The 18,151-nt window shown below is 39.5% G+C and overlaps 2 protein-coding genes across 2 annotated transcripts in view; one reads left to right on the top strand and one right to left on the bottom strand.

Moving 5' to 3' along the window:
• Positions 1–1,811: 1,811 nt before the first annotated feature.
• Positions 1,812–6,043, bottom strand: LOC307257860 (5-hydroxytryptamine receptor 7-like; the record flags this gene model as incomplete). The annotated part of the gene is made up of 3 exons (XM_080037220.1): positions 1,812–2,323; positions 2,866–3,236; positions 5,457–6,043. 3 exons carry the CDS (start codon positions 6,041–6,043, stop codon positions 1,812–1,814), a joined length of 1,470 nt encoding a protein of 489 aa, XP_079893346.1.
• Positions 6,044–13,607: 7,564 nt separating this feature from the next.
• The window catches only part of arfgef3 (ARFGEF family member 3), a gene marked incomplete at its 5' end in the record, with an annotated part of 51,398 nt that continues 46,854 nt past the window's right edge, over positions 13,608–18,151 (top strand). The window contains 2 exons of the mRNA XM_080036347.1: positions 13,608–13,692; positions 16,762–16,813. Coding sequence (XP_079892473.1) covers positions 13,608–13,692; positions 16,762–16,813 — 137 coding nt within the window. The remainder of the gene's footprint in view (positions 13,693–16,761; positions 16,814–18,151) is intronic.

An 18,151-nucleotide genomic window follows, 5' to 3' on the forward strand; every position in this document is an offset into this window, starting at 1 on the left:
CCAAAACAGCTTTATAATTAATCAGCCTGATAACAAAACAGATGATTTAATACATTGTTTTTTGAACAGAGTAGTGGTCATGACTTCAATACAAGAAGAGGTTTTGGCACATCCAACATGTAGTGACATAAATAAAGAAGCATTTTCTGATCCATAAACTGATCAGGTACAGAAATCATTACATAGAACAACCTTTAAAATAAGGTTTGTCCCAGAAAAATGTGTCTTTTTTTACTTGTGTACAAATTTTACATATCAGTTGAGATTTAAAGGTGCTACGAGGAACTTTTAAATATTTCTGAAACAGTCTAATTTTTCCTCTGATGATCATAAATTACATGTAACAGCAAACAAGACCACCAGTGCAAAGAATGCTATTTCTATAAAGTTTTTCTTAATGCCTTTGTCATGGGTATACGCTCACCCAGGAACTACAGCTGGCGTGGTAAAAACATTACCGCTTTTGTCCAAAGAGGGCGCTAGAATTAACACAAACTGAAAGTTCCTCGGAGCACCTGTAAGTTACAACTTATCCACTTGTTGGCTTGCTGGTCCATTGAAGCAAACCCAAAATTGTGAAAAACAGTGTCGCTGTGAGGACAAATACATTTTGTGTTCTAGCCTATTAGGGCCAACGGAGCGCCAAGAAATCCTCAATTTTGTTTCCTTGGCTCAATCTACAAAATACAAGACACTGTCTACTCAGTTAGAAAATGTCCATCAATGGTGGTCGCCAAGTACAAAGCCAGTGGTAAACTCCATCAATGTTTAAAACAGTCATGTGCAGAAAATTGTTCAGTAGTGTGGCAACCAAGGTATCATACCATCCATTACAATTGTTGGACATCACCATTGGGGTAATGATCATTCAGTAGAGTCCCTTTCCCACATGAACCACGGAAAATATCCAGAGATTCTGATGCGTTCACATGCTAGAAGCAGTCTGGAAATTATGGAGAGGGGCGGTGCCTGGACTTGTGCAACGATTGTTATGACCAAGACATTTGTGTTCACACTTAGCTCACCCAGGTAAACTCCTGATCATTTTGAAGTCATAGTGAATGTGTGAAAGGGGTTTAGTTGTAAGTACAATACAATAGCAGAAACTATTCACAAAGTATGTAAGTAATCCATCACCGTTGATTTATACTTTCACTTATTTTTCTCTCCATCCCAGAAAAAAATGTACGCGTCTTCTGTCTTCAACACATTTTGGGGAGATATCCAGTAGTCCAGTGTAGCAGCTTTGTGCAACAGTCTCACCCCTTAATTCAACATGATACTCTAGTCAATGTGTGTGCTTCCACCATTGTGTATCTACTCCTTTGCAGTCCTCTGCAGGGAAATAAGGGATGGCTCCTATATTTGCCAGATCAATTCAATGTAGCTCAGAACAGATTGAGCGAGAAAAGAAGTCAGTCACCGAAACAACTTGAAAACATCCGGTGAAACATGGTGGTAGAAGAGCGAAAATCTCAAAAAAGCAGGTCCAATCTTCTACTGCTCCTTCGGACAGGAACAATAACCTTCTGAGTGTTTCTCGCGTGATTCTGTAAGTGCCGCGGGAACTCCTTGGTATTTTGATTCCAGTTGTCTGTTGGTGCTGGCCAAAACTACAGTGGAGCCGTTAAACAAAGTCTGAAAGTGTATTAATGGACAGTCCCTTTTAGATTTAACCACCTTGTTTTCAATGTGCTCCACAACACACACACTCACTCACAACCAGTGGAATCCATGGGTTAGCTCTACTGTGCTTTCCCTTTCGCAAGTGTCTATGTTGCACTCTTCATCTTCGCCGATGACATAGTTGTTTACGCACCCGTTTCCGGCTTCACTAGTTTCAAAGCCTCGTGCATTCCGGCCGCCGACAGCTTCCGATTAATGTTCCTATAGCGACATCTCAAGAGGTTACTATAGGTCGTCCTCAGATCGCGGTTGAAAAACGCATAAATGAACGGATTGATAAGGGAGTTGGCATAACCGAGCCACAGCAAAGTCCTTTCCAGCCAGAGCGGCACACAGCTGCACTCCACACCGCAGACAAACGGTCTTGCTGTGGACACCACGAAGAAAGGCAGCCAGCAGAAGGTGAAAGCCCCAACGACGATGCCCAGAGTAGCGGCTGCCTTCTGCTCCCGCTTGAAGATAGATTGGTTTCTGCGCTTGCGACGTTGGTGGTGGTGTTCGCCGGACTTCAGGAGGCGGGAGACGCGCGTGCTGCATTCCTCTTCGACTTCACGCTGGAGCTTCAACGCGGCCGCGACGCAATCTAGACTCTCCTCCTCTTCCTCGGCCTCGGTGCCTTCAACACTCCCAGTTTCTCCTGAAATAGAAGAGTTTTAGTTGTCATATTGCAAGTGGATCTTTTCACAATTATGTTCAGACACCCTCTGCATATTTAATTGACACTTTTGATTATAAGGCAGACCCTGCGTTCCAATACCCATACTTCGCTGCTGTTAAGTATGTTAGAAAAAGATTTCCTAAAATGTCCTACTAAATGTGGTCTGGATTTTTTGAGTGGAAATCAGCAGCTTTTTTGGCGATTCTGACCACCTATAGTATCCACACCTCACATCAACAGAGCCTTCAAGTGAAAACAGCTAGCGATTTAAAGGATATATCAGCAAGAGGCAAGTTCAAGGCGCAACGTTGCGATGATATAAATTATTAAAAGTATGTCCCAAATGGACCATACTGCATGTAGAATAGAGGGTTTCCACCCCAGATAACCTCTGACATTACTCTGAATCCTTTGTCACTCAGCTCTCAACCCTATTTGTCGCTCATCTGACCCTCACAAAACACTCAAAGATATGCTTGATCTCAAGACCTCTTAATTTCAGATTTTCCCATAACACCCACCTGACGCTGCTGGTTGGTGGATGTCTCCCCTTGCAGCTCTGGGAGCGAGTCCCGGACCGTACTCCCGTTGCCTGGGGAAGCCGGTGATATTGTGCTTGGCGGCGCTGAGTTTAGCTGCCCGGTAGATCCTGTGGTACATGATCAACATCACAGACATGGGGATGTAAAAGGCCACCGCTGTGGAGTAAACCGTGTAGCCGAAGTCCTGACTGATGAGACAGACCCGCCCGTCGTTCACGTTCTGAGCCCAGCCGAACAGAGGAGGGAGGGTGATGGAGGCGGAGAGAAGCCACACTGACACGATCATCTTGGCCATGCAGCAGCCATTTTGACGGACCGGATATGTCAGGGGTTTGGTGATGCCCAAATACCTACGGGGAAGATAGGTGTTGAAGGATTTCGAAATAGACAACATTTTACCTATGCCGATACCATAAACTAGAAGATGTGGAAAAGACTTTGAAAAGGTAAAAGTTTGACTCCCTCTCAAATCTCTTTTTTATTATAATATTTTGCATAGATTGGGGATATTTCAAAGTTACTATTTGCAATAGTATTATTACAATAAATAAATATGTTGAAAGAACAACTTTCACTACAATACACTAAAAGACTCTGAAAAGACTTTTGCCTTGTTTACGCTGATGCGGATTGGAACGGCACGGCACTCTTCCCTCTTGCCGAGGGGATTACACAGAGCGGTTTATCTCTGGAAATGATTTTGTCGACCAATCAAAGGACTGCAGTTTGTAGCTCCACCCCTTTTGGGACAGTCACTGATTTTGACAACAAGCGTTCTCCAGAATCGCTGACTCCACCTTTAAGACAGCTCTGACTGACAATTTTGAATCTTTTATATTTTTTATTTCTAGTCCAACACAAATAATTCTATTGCCTTTCTCTGACCTGAGTCATTGTTTTTTTGCCCTCACCCTTGAGCAAGGAGCTTAACAACAATCTATGGCTCACATATGCAGCCGACAGGTGCGAAACTGGGTCATTTTATGAGAAGGACCATATGGGATCAGCTAACCTGTAAGTGATGCATAAAGCTTAGGTCTACTCTAGAGAATACACTTAGAATATTGTCACATAAAAATGATGCTTAACATACATTTACAGACTTGATTTAACACACCAGACTACAGCAAGCATGTGCGTTAATATAATTATTTAAAAATCATCTTAAACTGATTAAACTAAATGCATTTTTTTTTTATTACAGTCATTTTGAGGTCATTTGAAAGTAATTTACAGCTTCTTAAATCCAATAGTGTCACTAGAATCCTTTATACTGAATGAAAGGGTCAAACAACCAGGCTTGAAGGTCACAGGTTTGATCCCTACATCAGCAGCCAGTAATTCTGCGTAAGTGCCTCTTGAGCGAGAGCCTGTACCTGTGTGTGTGTGTGTGTGTGTGTGTGTGTGTGTGTGTGTGTGTGTGTGTGTGTGTGTGTGTACGCGCTCTGAACACAAAATCCTGACTGAGCAACAGAAGACCTTATCAGACAGGGAAATGTCATCTTGTAAAATAGGATATGGTGTGTGGTGGAAATGTGGGATTGAAGAATATATCCAAAAATGTGTCTACTCGTGAGTGTGACACAGTCTGCATGTGGAGAGTCTTGTTCAGCCCCATGAGACATTAGAAGGATTGTTTTTTTTATTTACAGTATATTTAGAATTCGTATTGTTAAGCAAACACATTGTATGCATTCTATGCCCCACTTGAATATTGGGATGAATCGTATTGTTCCCGTTCTAGTGTGCTGCTCCTCCTTAATGTTTATTGCGTTCTCTTCAACCTAGGAATGACTGCCTTTTCATTTAGTGCTCCGAATTCAGTGAGAGCCCTGCAAAGCAATTTCAAAATTACTGGTCTTCCTAAATTTTGGTTTATTTAAAATCATGATTTCTGAATTGTACACATCTCACTGTGAATTTCTTGCTCTTTGAGTATTTTTCCAGTTTAATGCTTTTAGTATTTTATCCAATGTTTATTGCTTTTTTTTTTTGTAATTTTTTGTTTGTGTTAATTGTGTGTTTCCTCTTGCAATGTCTCTCGAGGTAAAATAAGATATTTGTACAAGTTTAATAAATTAATTATATGAAAATAACATTTAACATCTGGTGTTTTGTCTAAATAATGATCAAGTAACGATATAAAATATGATTGTTTGACATGTCTTCTTAGGATGCAAGATGCATGCACTTTGTTAGATCATAAATAACATATTAAATACTAAATAAAATATATACTACTTATATAGAAACATACGATTTGTGAGCGCCTTTCAAGTCACCGGAGGACACTTAACATGCAGGAATCAATTAGACACACGATTAAATAAGACACAGAAGAAAATAACGTAGCCTATATTTACTGTATATATACACAAATGTGGTTAATAACAATAACAATAAGCATTGAAAGCATAAACTAAATAAATGAAATGTGTTTATAGACAAAAATGCAAATCTAAACAGGATTTAGCTGGAAGTAAGTAGCAATATGTATGATAAGCATTTGAAATGTTACATAGCAATTCAGAATGCCAGATATCGTAAAAGAAGTTTCTGCTCTCACTCACCTGTCTATGCTGATTACGCACAGACTCATAATGGACGCGGTGCAGCACATCACATCCATCGCTATGAAAACATTACAGAAGAACTGTCCAAAAATCCACTGTCCGCCTATCAGGTCTGTTATACTGACGAACGGCATCACGGCCAGAGCCACAGACAGGTCCGCCATAGCCAGAGACACGATGAGATAGTTGGACGGCTGGCGTAGCTTCTTCACAAAACACACCGAGATTACCACCAGTAAATTCCCGCAAATCGTGGACAGCGTGAGCATGGTGAGGACTCCCCCGATTAAGACCTTCTCAAATCGGCCATAGTTCAAGATCTGCTCGCCGCATCTGGTCCCATTCGTCTCCATCATGACCTGCGTTTGACTGGAGATGGATGTGGATGGCGATGGCGCGGTGGCTGCTTGCGCTATCATCAACAGCCGTGGCACGAGCGCTTCCGAGATCATCATATTGTTATAAGTGGACGACCCCCCGGGAACCTCCATACCACCAGCGGCCACCCTATCGTCTATCATAAGCGCAGACCTCATGATGTTGCCGGCTGCGAAAGTCCCGTTAGTAGCGCCCACAACGACCATTCTGCTGGCTTGCGCGGTGCCTTTTTATCCATGGGGTTTGGAGACGGCGCGTCCGCTGTTGTAGTTGTGACACACACACGCGTAACAGATTGGTGTGAGAAAAATGAATGAATGAATGAATGAATGAGTAAGCCCGTTCCACCTTTCCAACTACTCTGACACGCGCTTGTTCCTTTCATAAAACGTATCCCACGCCTTCATTCTAAACTATTCAGTTGGGTTTAAAGTGGCACGTCTCCAAAACGCATATTGCCCAAACTACCTCACTTCTCCTGAACCATAAATTTAAATTCCTTTTTTGTATGTGATACAATCCACCCCGAGCTAAACCTTCAAACGTCTTATAGCCGTGAAAGATTAAACAGACTGGCAGTTAAAAACCCGCAGTGCGCGCGGTAGATTATCACAAAAAGTTGGCGTGTGTGACGTCAGAAGATATGTTGGATGGTCGGACAGCCCTATAGGATAGGATAGAAGCATTTAAATATTCAGATAAATGATTCACAAAAAAGAAAGTTCTCTCTATACTGAAAATGTATTGGCACAGACAAACTGTGTCCATGGATGTCCGTGCGTAATTGCGCAGAACGAAGAAATGTTCTGTCGATTTCTAATGTATTTTGTCTTTGCACTCACATAACCCCGGGGCTCGACTGCACACACACACACACACACACACACACACACACACACACACACACACACACACACACACACACACACACACACACACACACACACACACACACACAGGACAGAGAGATGACATAATATAAATGGTGATGTGAAATAGTGTGCAATTGCAGCCTGCATTTAGGAAAATTGCGACTATTACACAAACAATCCACATAAAGAAAAACCAGGGGGAATATAGGCTACTGTCGTATTTTTTGGGATGACAGCACTGCAGTCTCGGCCGGACTATATTTATATTTACATTTATCTTCCTCTATGGTTTAACATCGATCGCTCCAGTTTATAGAAAAATAAAATAAAAATGTGAAGCGAATTTTTTCATGATGACAGTTTTAATTTCAAAGATCGGTTGGTTGGTGCTTCTGACTGTAACCATGGGGAAATGAACTCCTGAAGTGTCCGCGATCTCCCCAAATTCGACCCAATTCCCACTTCAATCATTTCGCTATTAACCTGTTCATGCGCAGAGGCACACTGAATGATGAGTGTTACGACTAGATGATGAACAATCTTACTTCATCTCACTTCTAAAATAAAACTCATCAGATTGATGTTACTCGAGGTTAGAGCAAGAACCCGAAACTGCTCCAGGAGCCTCTTTATCATTTTCTAATCTGTGTCCAATTATAGTGCGATGACCCCCGGACGTGGGGATGGTATTAATGCCGCTGGTAGCCTTGGATAACAGCGCCCCCAAGCGGCCACAAGAGATACTGAATGGAGTTGATGGTGATTTTACTATAGTGATGAATGAATACTTTATTCCGGACTCAGAGTTCCATATAAGACAATACAAATACACAAACACAAGGTCTACACAGATTAAAATACACACAAGCGTCGATTCCAATGTTTCCACAAACCAGAGGAGTACCTTGTATCATGTATCATCTTGTAGATATAATGTGTTTATGTGTTTCTTTATAATGTCAAATTGTAAACAAGATCAAATGAACACTGTGATGTATTTAATTGTTTTATCTTACAATGACAATATTCGCCCATATATTGCTGGCAAAAACCTTTGTTTTTTATGGTCAATTTAAAAAAGAATCAGAAATGTTTGGATAAATATGAGAAGTTGGCAATATCTGACTGTATGTGATCTGTACTGTAGAAACTTTGGACCCCAATATGTTGTAAAAACATGTATTAAGATTTTAAATCTGGCTTTATCTAACATCTAATTTTTTTTGTTTTTTAAAGAGGGGCAAATTTAAACATAATTAGTTAAAACAAAAGCTTGTAACACAAAAAATATATTATTTTAATATGAGTAATCAACTGGCAAAGTTTAATAGCGATATCTATAAGATAAATATTTTACCCCATTCACCTGCAGTGTTGCTTTAATCTGCAGTACATACACAGGAGGCATGCAAAAAATAGCCTTCTACTTGACCAAATCTCAATTATTAAAACAGGTCAGAATGCTTGGAAGGATACGGTCTATTTGAAGCTATAGCAGAAGCATAGTTATATAATATAAACCACAGACGGCTAAAGACAGACAGACAGACAGACAGACAGACAGACAGTACCGCCTGAGCTCAATGCTTTAGCTGATTTGACTCAAATCTGAAACCACTGGTTTTGCAACTACAAGCTTTTTGTAAAGGTTGTAGACATCTATACCAATTTTCTGTCACGGTTGGCCGACAAGTGTGTGTGTGTGTGTGTGTGTGTGTGTGTGTGTGTGTGTGTGTGTGTGTGTGTGTGTGTGTGTGTGTGTGTGTGTGTGTGTGTGTGTGTGTGTGTGTGTGTGTGTGTGTGTGTGTGTGTGTGTGTGTGTGTGTGTGTGTGTGTGTGTGTGTGTGTGTGTGTGTGTGTGTGTGTGTGTGTGTGTGTGTGTGTGTGTGTGTGTGTGTGTGTGTGTGTGTGTGTGTGTGTGTGTGTGTGTGTGTGTGTGTGTGTGTGTGTGTGTGAAGGGAATAAAACCGCTCACATCAGCTACATTTTAGGAACAACATGACAAGAAATACTGTATATTCATTATTAGAGAAAGTGATGGATGGTTGCAGGTCACCCAACCACCTTTGTTTGTGGGAACTTTGACTCTGTGTGGCTCCCCTGATTTCTTTTATTTTTCATTTAGTCATCAACTTTAAAATAGGCTGCTGACAGTCTCGGCGAGTTTGCTCTGTTTTGGAAATAAATACATCTCTCTGTAGGGAATAATACACTTTCATAAAGCTGAACTAAACATTTAATTTGATGTCTTTTAAAAATATGTGAATTGATTTGGGCATTGAACGATCTAACACTTGTGTGATTTTGTATCTAACCGTGTTTTCTGTCTGTCTGTCTGTCCGTCCGTCCGTCCGTCCGTCCGTCCGTCCGTCCGTCCGTCTGTCTGTCTGTCTGTCTGTCTGTCTGTCCGCCCGCCCGTCTGTCTGTATGTCTGTCTGTCTGTCTGTCTGTCTGTCTGTCTGTCTGTCTGTCTGTCTGTCTGTCTGTCTGCCTGTTAGTCTGCCTGTCTGTCTGTTAGTCTGCCTGTCCGTCTGTCTAGACTGGTGTGAAACCCTGATTGCACTTGGAGAAAAATCCGGACACGGTTGACCAAAATAAACAACCAAAACAGCTCCTCTATAACTACATGTAATGGAAGAATACTGTTGCCTCCACGTACCATTTAGTTTAGTTAATGTTAGTGCTCTAAACGGAGAGGTTTTTGGTTTAGAACTTAAAATTAAATTAACTAAAAAAACTAATGAGATAATGGCCGTTAAAGGTTTTCTGTATAGGAGAAATATACAGACGCAAACAGACAAGGTTGAGTCAAATAAACACAATGCAATAATGCTGTTGCCTCCAAGCACTGTTTACTATTTTGTTTTTCTGGGCGAAACAAATCTGTGTGGGTAATTGAGAAGCTTCCTTCTTGATTGCTGGCTGTTAAGAATCTCATTAATTTCATAATGAAAGTCACGGTTGGACGACTGTGTGTGTGTGTGTGTGCGTGTGTGTGTGTGTGTGTGTGTGAGAGAGTGTGTGTGTGAGAGAGAGAGAGAGAGAGAGAGAGAGAGAGAGTGTGTGTGTGTGTGTGTGTGTGTGTGACGTGTATGAGTGAAAAAAACCTGTGGGCTTACAGACATAATCATCACTCATTACTCTGCAGACCTTTGCAGTTTATTGTTGCTGCTATTTATACCATATTTGTGTTGCCTTATTCTGGAGCTGTGATTGTGCCATTTCAATGATCATGATTGGAAAAGGCAGGTCAAGCCAATTAATATATGAATAAATAAATACATAAATGACTGAAAATATCAATCATCTCCCTCTCTCTTGTACGGTTATATTTTGTTTACCAAAGCTCATTAAAATATGTGTTTATTCCTTTTGTGTTTGTCAAAATGTCATAATAATAGACAATTATAACTGTCCGGTAAATCATAACTCTTACAGTTAACTTCAATCACTAAATGTTGCACTTATATTAAATTGGGGATTTTAATATGTTCTAGCATGTGACGTCAAACCTTTTCAGCAGTTTTTAAGAAACAAAATGTATCATACATCAGACAATTAACAATATCTGAACCAATGTGTTCTGTCACACCTTTCAGAATAGTGTTAAGAATGATTATGGAAAGTTTAGTTGATGTAAGTGCTTCAGAAGTTGAGATTTCTGATTCAGAGTATTTAAAAAAAATAATGTTGAGATAATGTCTGTTTAAAGATGGTTGTGTAGGAGAAATATACAGATGCAAACAGACTAGGTTTAGTCAAATAAACACCTGAATGTACATGTTGGACCTTTGATTTATACTAGTATGAAAGAAGACATGTTATAGAAGCAAAATAGACAAAAACTCCTTTTTTTACTTCACTGTGGTTTTAAGCTAAAGGTTAAGACTTTGGGGTGGGGTTGGGTTGGGTAAGGGGCTAGGGAATGCATTATACAGCCCTGGAAAAAATTAAGGGACCAGTCTGGATTTTTCTTGAATCTTCATCTCTACATTTTTTATTGAAAATGCTCTAAACGACAATATTTTTGGGGGGAATTTGGTAGAAATGTTGTCAGTAGTGTATATAATAAAACTAAAATGTTCATTCTACTCAAACATATGCCTATAAATAGTAAAACAAGAGACACTGAACATTTGGAGTGGTCTCTTATTTTTTCCCAGAGCTGTATGTCAATGAAAGTCCTCACAATTATAGGAAGCCATGATTGTGTGTGAGTGTGTATTCTAGAACACACACATAAGGAAATATTAATCCCAGTTTTTTAAGTGGTTGACCCACTATCTTACCTCCTTACCCTCTTACCCCCTAACCCTGACTTACTCAATTGAGGGCGGCTGTGTCTTAAGCATCTAGGGCAGTCGTCCACTGGATTGCAGGGTTATTGGTTCGAATCCCCCGCCCCCAGTGTTCCTGAGCAAAGAGTCACTGAACCCCAAATTGGTTTTTTTCTGATGGGTAATAACATCTGTCATCAGCGTGTGAGAATGGTTGAATGTGACTACAGTTTTTTAGCGTTTTGAGTGGTCAAGTACGACTAGCAAAACACTATATAGCCTAAGCACAGCCCATTAATCATCTATTTAACCCTCTTACTCCCTTATCTCTTACACCCTTACCTGCCTTGTGTTGTGGCCATTTTCTTACATCAACATTCCCAGTGTTGTATTTTGTCCAGTGCTGTTAAACTGTCTTGTCTCTTGATTTTTCTGCAATAAAAACAATTAAAGGCAAAACATGTGAATCTTGTCCAATCTCTTATAATCAATCTCACCATATAAATGTGTAATTTTGTACTGTTAAAGTTTAAAGGTGCTCTGAGGGTCTTTCAGTTTGTGTTCATTGTTGCACCCCCTTTGGACAAAAGCAGTTGTGTTTTTAATATGCCAGCTGTTGTTCCTGGGTGAGAGTACCCATGACAAAGTAATAAAAAAAAACTACACAGTATAAAAATAGCATTCTTTGAACTGATGGTCTCGTTTGCTGTTACATGCAATTTATAATCATATTAGTAAAAACTAAGAATGTTTCAGAAATATTTTAAAGTTCCTCCTAGCTACAGAAAAAGTGCAGAATTATGAATTTTCAATCATCTTAATTATCAATCAATTACGTTAAAATGTTTCTGCATTTTGACTATGATGCACTGACATGTTCTCTGAAATGAATATTTATTTTTGAAAGATAAACTTATTTAAAGGAATTTGCAGGTTAATCGGTTGTGTGGTATGTGCTGTCAAGAAATGCATTTGTAGGTAGATCTACTTCACAGGTGGAAATATGAAGGTGTATTGAACTCTGAGATCCTATGTAGTATAAATGTACAAACATTTTAGAAATCGGTTCATCCTAGCCTGAGAAAAGGCAGAAAGAGTGTTTTATGGTCTCACTGTCCAACCCAACATTTTTACCATGTGTGATGTCACACTTGGGAAGGATTAACAAATCAACTGGGCCCAGGGAAGACTGAGGGAAGACTAAAAGAATGATAGTAATACAACTTTCATATAAATTGTAAGCGCATGGTGTGACTTTTATTCTGAAGGAAATGAGAGGGTTTAAATTAAAAAATAAATAATATAAAACCTTGAAAAAACTATACAATATAAAACTAAGAATAAAAAATAAAAATTAATATATACAGCTCTGGAAATAATTAAGAGACCACTCCAAATGTTCAGTGTCTCTTGTTTTACTGTCTATAGGCATATGTTTGAGTAGAGTTATACTTTTGGTTTTATTCTATAAACTACTGATAACATTTCTACCAAATTCAGCCATAAAATATTGTCATTAAGAGCATTTCTTTTAAGTAATGTAGAGATGAAGATTTAAGAAAAAATCTATTAAGTCTATTAATTTTTTCCGGAGCTGTAGGCTATATATAAATAATAGGCTAATTTACCATTGTATATATAAACAGTAGGCTAATTCACCCTTTCTAAACTCTGTAATATTTTTGCCTGGTGTGAACTTTATTCTGAAGGCGGCTCCGTGCACCTGCTGCCAGCCACGCACCTATTAGCTGTCTCCCTGCTGATAACAGACAGAGCCTAGGATGTGTATCAACACTGGATTTTTTAGGAGATATGCACTAATATAAAACAAATTGAGATACAATATTACTAAGAAAAAAAAAAAAAAAAAAAAAAAAAAATATATAGGCTGTATTATGTAATATTTTTGCTTGGTGTGACTTTTATTCTGAAGGCGGCTCCGTGCACCTACTGCCACCCACGAACCTATTAGCTGTCACCCTGCTGATAACAGACAGGAAATCCCATTCCAGTGACTCCACCCACTCCTGCTGCCACAGTTTCCCTCGTTCACAACAATGTAAATATTGTGTTGCCAGGTTGGTGAGAAGAAATCCACCTTCTACAGCGGGAATGGCTCGTTCGTGCGTAGGCTACAGACGCTTGACATATTAGGAAGGAGGAAACGGATCTGGATTTTGTAGCCTATTGACTGGAAAACCCGGCGTCGCTAAGAGATACACGCTAAACGGTTTGTGTCTGTTTATTGGACGTATGCGCTTCTATAATGGGTGACAATATATGACAATTATTTCCCATATTTGTGGCGATATTTGCCGCTATGTGTGGGGACCTTCAGAGTGGATGCACGCCAGAAAAAGACGCTATTTTTCCTCTTTCGTCTTGCTCCATAGGATTGACGGCTGGCCCTGACATCATTGGTTGGGTCGTTTTGGAATGAATCATCGCCTTTATAATCAATGGGGGACCAGGGATGCTGTCACTGACACCGCTACACCCTTTAACACAAGCCCACACACATAGGCATAGAGACGCTAATTGAAAAAGCATTTTTAAATCGCACCGGGCCGTTCACTGTCTGTTTATTTGGAGACGGTCGAATCAGAATCAGTCTATCAGACATGGAGGAAATTCTGCGTAAGCTCCAGAAAGACGCCTCGGGACACAAGCACAAAGCTATCCGAGATGCCTGCGTCTTCGCCTGCGGTGAGTCCACACTAGCCATCTCCCCCCCCCCAACCTATCCAGATGACAGTCATTTAGGCGTTTTATCCCCCCATGGAAGTGTCAGGCATATGGAGGGGCGTTAAAGGATGTTGCGATAGGTTTAGTGTGTGTGTGTGTGTGCGTGTGTGCGTGTGCGTGTGCGTGTGTGTGTGTGTGTCCACCTGCTACTAGCTTTCAGAGAGAAGAGAGCAGCTACACTAATCCTACAGGCCTTTGAATCTGGCGCGATGGTTTTTTAAAAAATATGAAGAGATACATCGTAAGGGAAAATGTTGTGTCAATTTCAGGGTTTATTTAAGATGGTTAAAGGACTGACAGTAGCGAGGAGGGGGTTTACAGGAGGATAAACCGCACCTGCTGTTTGGCTGAAGTGTAGGTTATCTACCCTGTGCACAGCTGGGAATGAAAACTTGGATAATTATGTTTGGGAAATATTTTTATTTATGGTTAATTTAATATTCACAAATATATATTTTTCTAAGTGACCCCAATTGTTGTTGCTTTTAAAAATTACTCAAAAATATTTGCAATTTTTTTATTTATTTGAATATTTTTTTTAAATATGTAATTTTTTGCAGACATTAGAAAAGGTAGATAAAAGTAAAATCTTTATTTATTTAAATACATTTCTTTACGTTAAGATTCCAAATGTTTTTTGACAAGTTGGTTGCTGTTATTTTAGTTTGTTTTTTCACATATGCTGCTTACAATATTTTGATCTATGTTAAAGCTGGGGTGGACCACTTGTTCTCTTTGGTCCCTCCCCTATGGTCCCTCCCTGACACGCTCTACACCAACAAAGTTATGCCAAAGTGAATGGACAGTCCCAACAGCCAATAAGAACAGAGAATCGGAGCCTCGCTCTGATTGGTCAAAGTGTACAGCTCATGTTAACTTTGACCAATCAGAAATCGCATACCCCAGCTTTAAGTGATATACAGAATATTATTTCGAGGCACGACATAAAGCTTCATTAGTAAATCGTTTTTTTAAGTTCATGAATTCTCCTATCTTCATGATTATCTTTGATATCAGGTCACAGGTGTTGGAGACAGTTTGTTTAAATATGCCTTTACTCAAACCTCCTATGAGGAACTTTTAAATATTTCTGAAACAATATCCTTTTTCCTCTGATAATCATAAATGACATAACAGCAAACGAGACCATCAGTGTAAAGAATGCTATTTTTATATAATTTGTATTAATGCCTTTACACGGGTCGGAATCCAAGCCAACTCAGAACAAACGATTTATGGCAGGCAGATGAGAAAAAGCCAGTGATTCTGAACTCTACTGTTAATATTAAAAATATTCGACTAGGAGGGTCTTGCATGCATGGAGAACCAAGAAAAATGTATTTACAGACTTTAAATCGAAAAGATTTTGGAAAGATGTGAAAGTAGCTTTTTAAATGAGTTAGAAATAATCCCATAGAAGATGTATTAAAGGTTCTCCCAGGAACTTTCAATTTGTGTTCATTCTTGCGCCCCCTTTGGACAAAAGCGGTAGTGTTTTTTACTATACCAGCTGTTGTTCCTGGGTGAGCGTATACCCATGACAAAGGCATTAAGAAAAACTATATTAAAATAGCATTGTTTGTTGCACTGATGGTCTCATTTGCTGTTACATGCTGGAAAAATTAGACTGTTTCAGAAATATTTAAAAGTTCCTCGTAGCACCTTTAAACATGAGGTAAAAACCGGTTTGGAATGACGTCAATGTTTCTATTATTAATAGTCATGAAAGGCCAGTCTGACCTTTCGGTGGCCGGTGGAAACAAACTGCAAGTAGAGAGAAAGGGCTCAGATGATGCTGATGAAGGGACTATGATGTAATCTTAGAGACACACGCACACACACACACACACTGAATTAAGGCACGCCCACACACACACATGCACGCACGCACACACTCACATATACGCTGAATTAATGCACAAGCACACACACACACACACACACACACACACACACACACACACACACTACAAAGTATAAATCAATTGGCAGCTCATTGGTTTTTTAAAAGTCTTTGGATGTGAAGGATGCCAAGAGAGAATACAGGAGCTTCATGGACATGCATGAGCGCTAAGTGATCCCTGCCTTAGATACGCACCCAAAAACACACACACACACACACACACACACACACACACACACACACACACACACACACAAACATTGAAGTCACGTAGGCAACATGACATCCTGTGCACAGTAACATTAGATTTATGATGATGTGTTTCATAGATGTCAGCAAGTCTCATGTTTCAAATTTCTACCTGCAAGAACAAGGCAGTAGTTTGTCCTTAAGTTATTCCTTATTTCACACACACACACACACACACACACACACACACACACACACACACACACACACACACACACACACACACACACACACACACACACACACACACACAAAGCTTAAAAATTAGAAATGCATAATTTATAGCTCATATTTTTTACTTTATAGCTGCCTGCTGTGTTTTCCAGCCTAGGCTCTGTAAATGGTCATGTTGCTAGCTGGTGGGCTCCCTTCTTTTACATACCTCTTGTTCACATACCAGTTTACAGAGTCTAGGCTGTCTATGTTGACGCACACAGTACAGACAGGTAGCGGATCATGAGGAGATATTCACTGATTTTGACAAAAAAGTGATTTTGAAAACAAGCGTTCTCCAGAATCGCTGACTCCACCTTTAACTTTCTGAGCCCCTTGGTTAGACTCAGAGCATAATTGCCTAAATCATATTTACTCTACTCTATTTTACTCTACATCTACTCTATTCTACATCTACTTTTTGTTAGCCTAATAGCATAATTGCCTCATAGTCATATTTTAAGGGATAAAGAGTAGAGTAGAGTAGAGTAGATGTAGAATAGAGTAGATATAGAGTAAAAGTAGAGTAAATATGATTTAGGCAGTTGTGCTATGGGGCTAACGATATGAGTTTGAATAGCAGTTTTAATCCAAAGCCTTGTGTGAGTTATTAATTAAATTAAATTTGTTCCGTACTTCTTTCTTTTGTTCCTTCTAAATCACAGAAACCCTCGAGATGCAGAATGGTTCGGCCAAGATTTATCCGTCCCAGCTTCGGTAAGTCCAATCAAAATTATTTATTTTCATTTCTTCTCAGTCCCAAAGGCACACAGTCAAAAGCTGTTCTAGCCACTGCAGCAGAAAATGCAAAGAAAACCCCAAACTTAAAGCTGTTGTGCATAACTTTTTTCACCCCCATGAGGAATTCTGAGTAATTACAACAACACTGTCGGTGCATCTACATGAGGTAAAGCCTTCAGTGATGGCACATGGATTTCATACCTTCTGCTGTACGTCCAGGAAGTATCAACAGTATCAACAACTGAAACATTTCTTGGGCTCTTCTTCTTGGGGATTTTTCTGAGCTCCTGCACCAGTGTCAGTGGACACACACACACACCAGTTTGTAAACGCTGCCATACTGAGAAATACAGAGAGAGTTTTGTGGAGCTGATGAAAGGCTTAATCAACTTTGTGTCAACTCGTTTGGCAATGGCTTGAATGTAACCTGACACATTAATTTATATGAAAGTTTATGTGCTGTAGCTTTAAACCACATAAAATACTTGACTAACGTTATAAGGCGAGTTGGCTCTGCCTTACTGCTGCACTAACTTGACAGCCTGTGCGTTTACTCGAATAGATAAGTGAGTATTGAAATTCTAACTGTTGCTTCTCTGAGCTCCGTATGTTTTACACACTGTGCACAAGATTTGAATTCATTTGAATGTTCAGATGATTCCTGAGATTATGATGCAAATGTGGAACTTGAGAACTGAACCCAGGCAGTGTTACACATCATTGAATGAGTTTATACTACAGTAGCTCGACACAGTAACATCTGTCAGTGCAGGAATAACTGTGCTTTACAGTGTAAAATATATTGATATTATCTGCTGTGTGAAAAAGGTGTTGACGTCCAATATGTGGTGATTAACATTAGCTGATACCGATACTGTCATACTGTTATGAATGTTTTTGTTGGTGGCGGTTCTGGTTAAGCAACACAGCTGTTCTAATTGAAAAGAGCAAAACAATTACTGTAGATATATTTGCAGAACTTTTTAATTCCTAGATGATTTTTAATGTGTGTTATACTGTATAATACACAACTACGATCTTCAAGTAGAATTTTTTTTCGTAGCTAAAATATTTACATAAAAAAAAAACAGACTATGGACTTTGAATCGTTATTTGGATCAGTGGCGTCAGTCCTATATCTGATGCTGATTATCATATTCTTTTTATTTTAACTAATGTATTTAAGGATGCCTACTGACAACTGGCCGGGGACTATAGATGGAAATGAGCCAAATAGGCTAAAGCTGCTCCTTTTACTGTTAATCAAAGGGGACTGTCCACAAAACTATAAACAAATAAACTAAACTAAATATT

Source organism: Ammodytes marinus (genome assembly GCF_949987685.1).
Source record: "Ammodytes marinus genome assembly, chromosome: 11".
Classification (NCBI taxonomy): domain Eukaryota; kingdom Metazoa; phylum Chordata; class Actinopteri; order Uranoscopiformes; family Ammodytidae; genus Ammodytes; species Ammodytes marinus.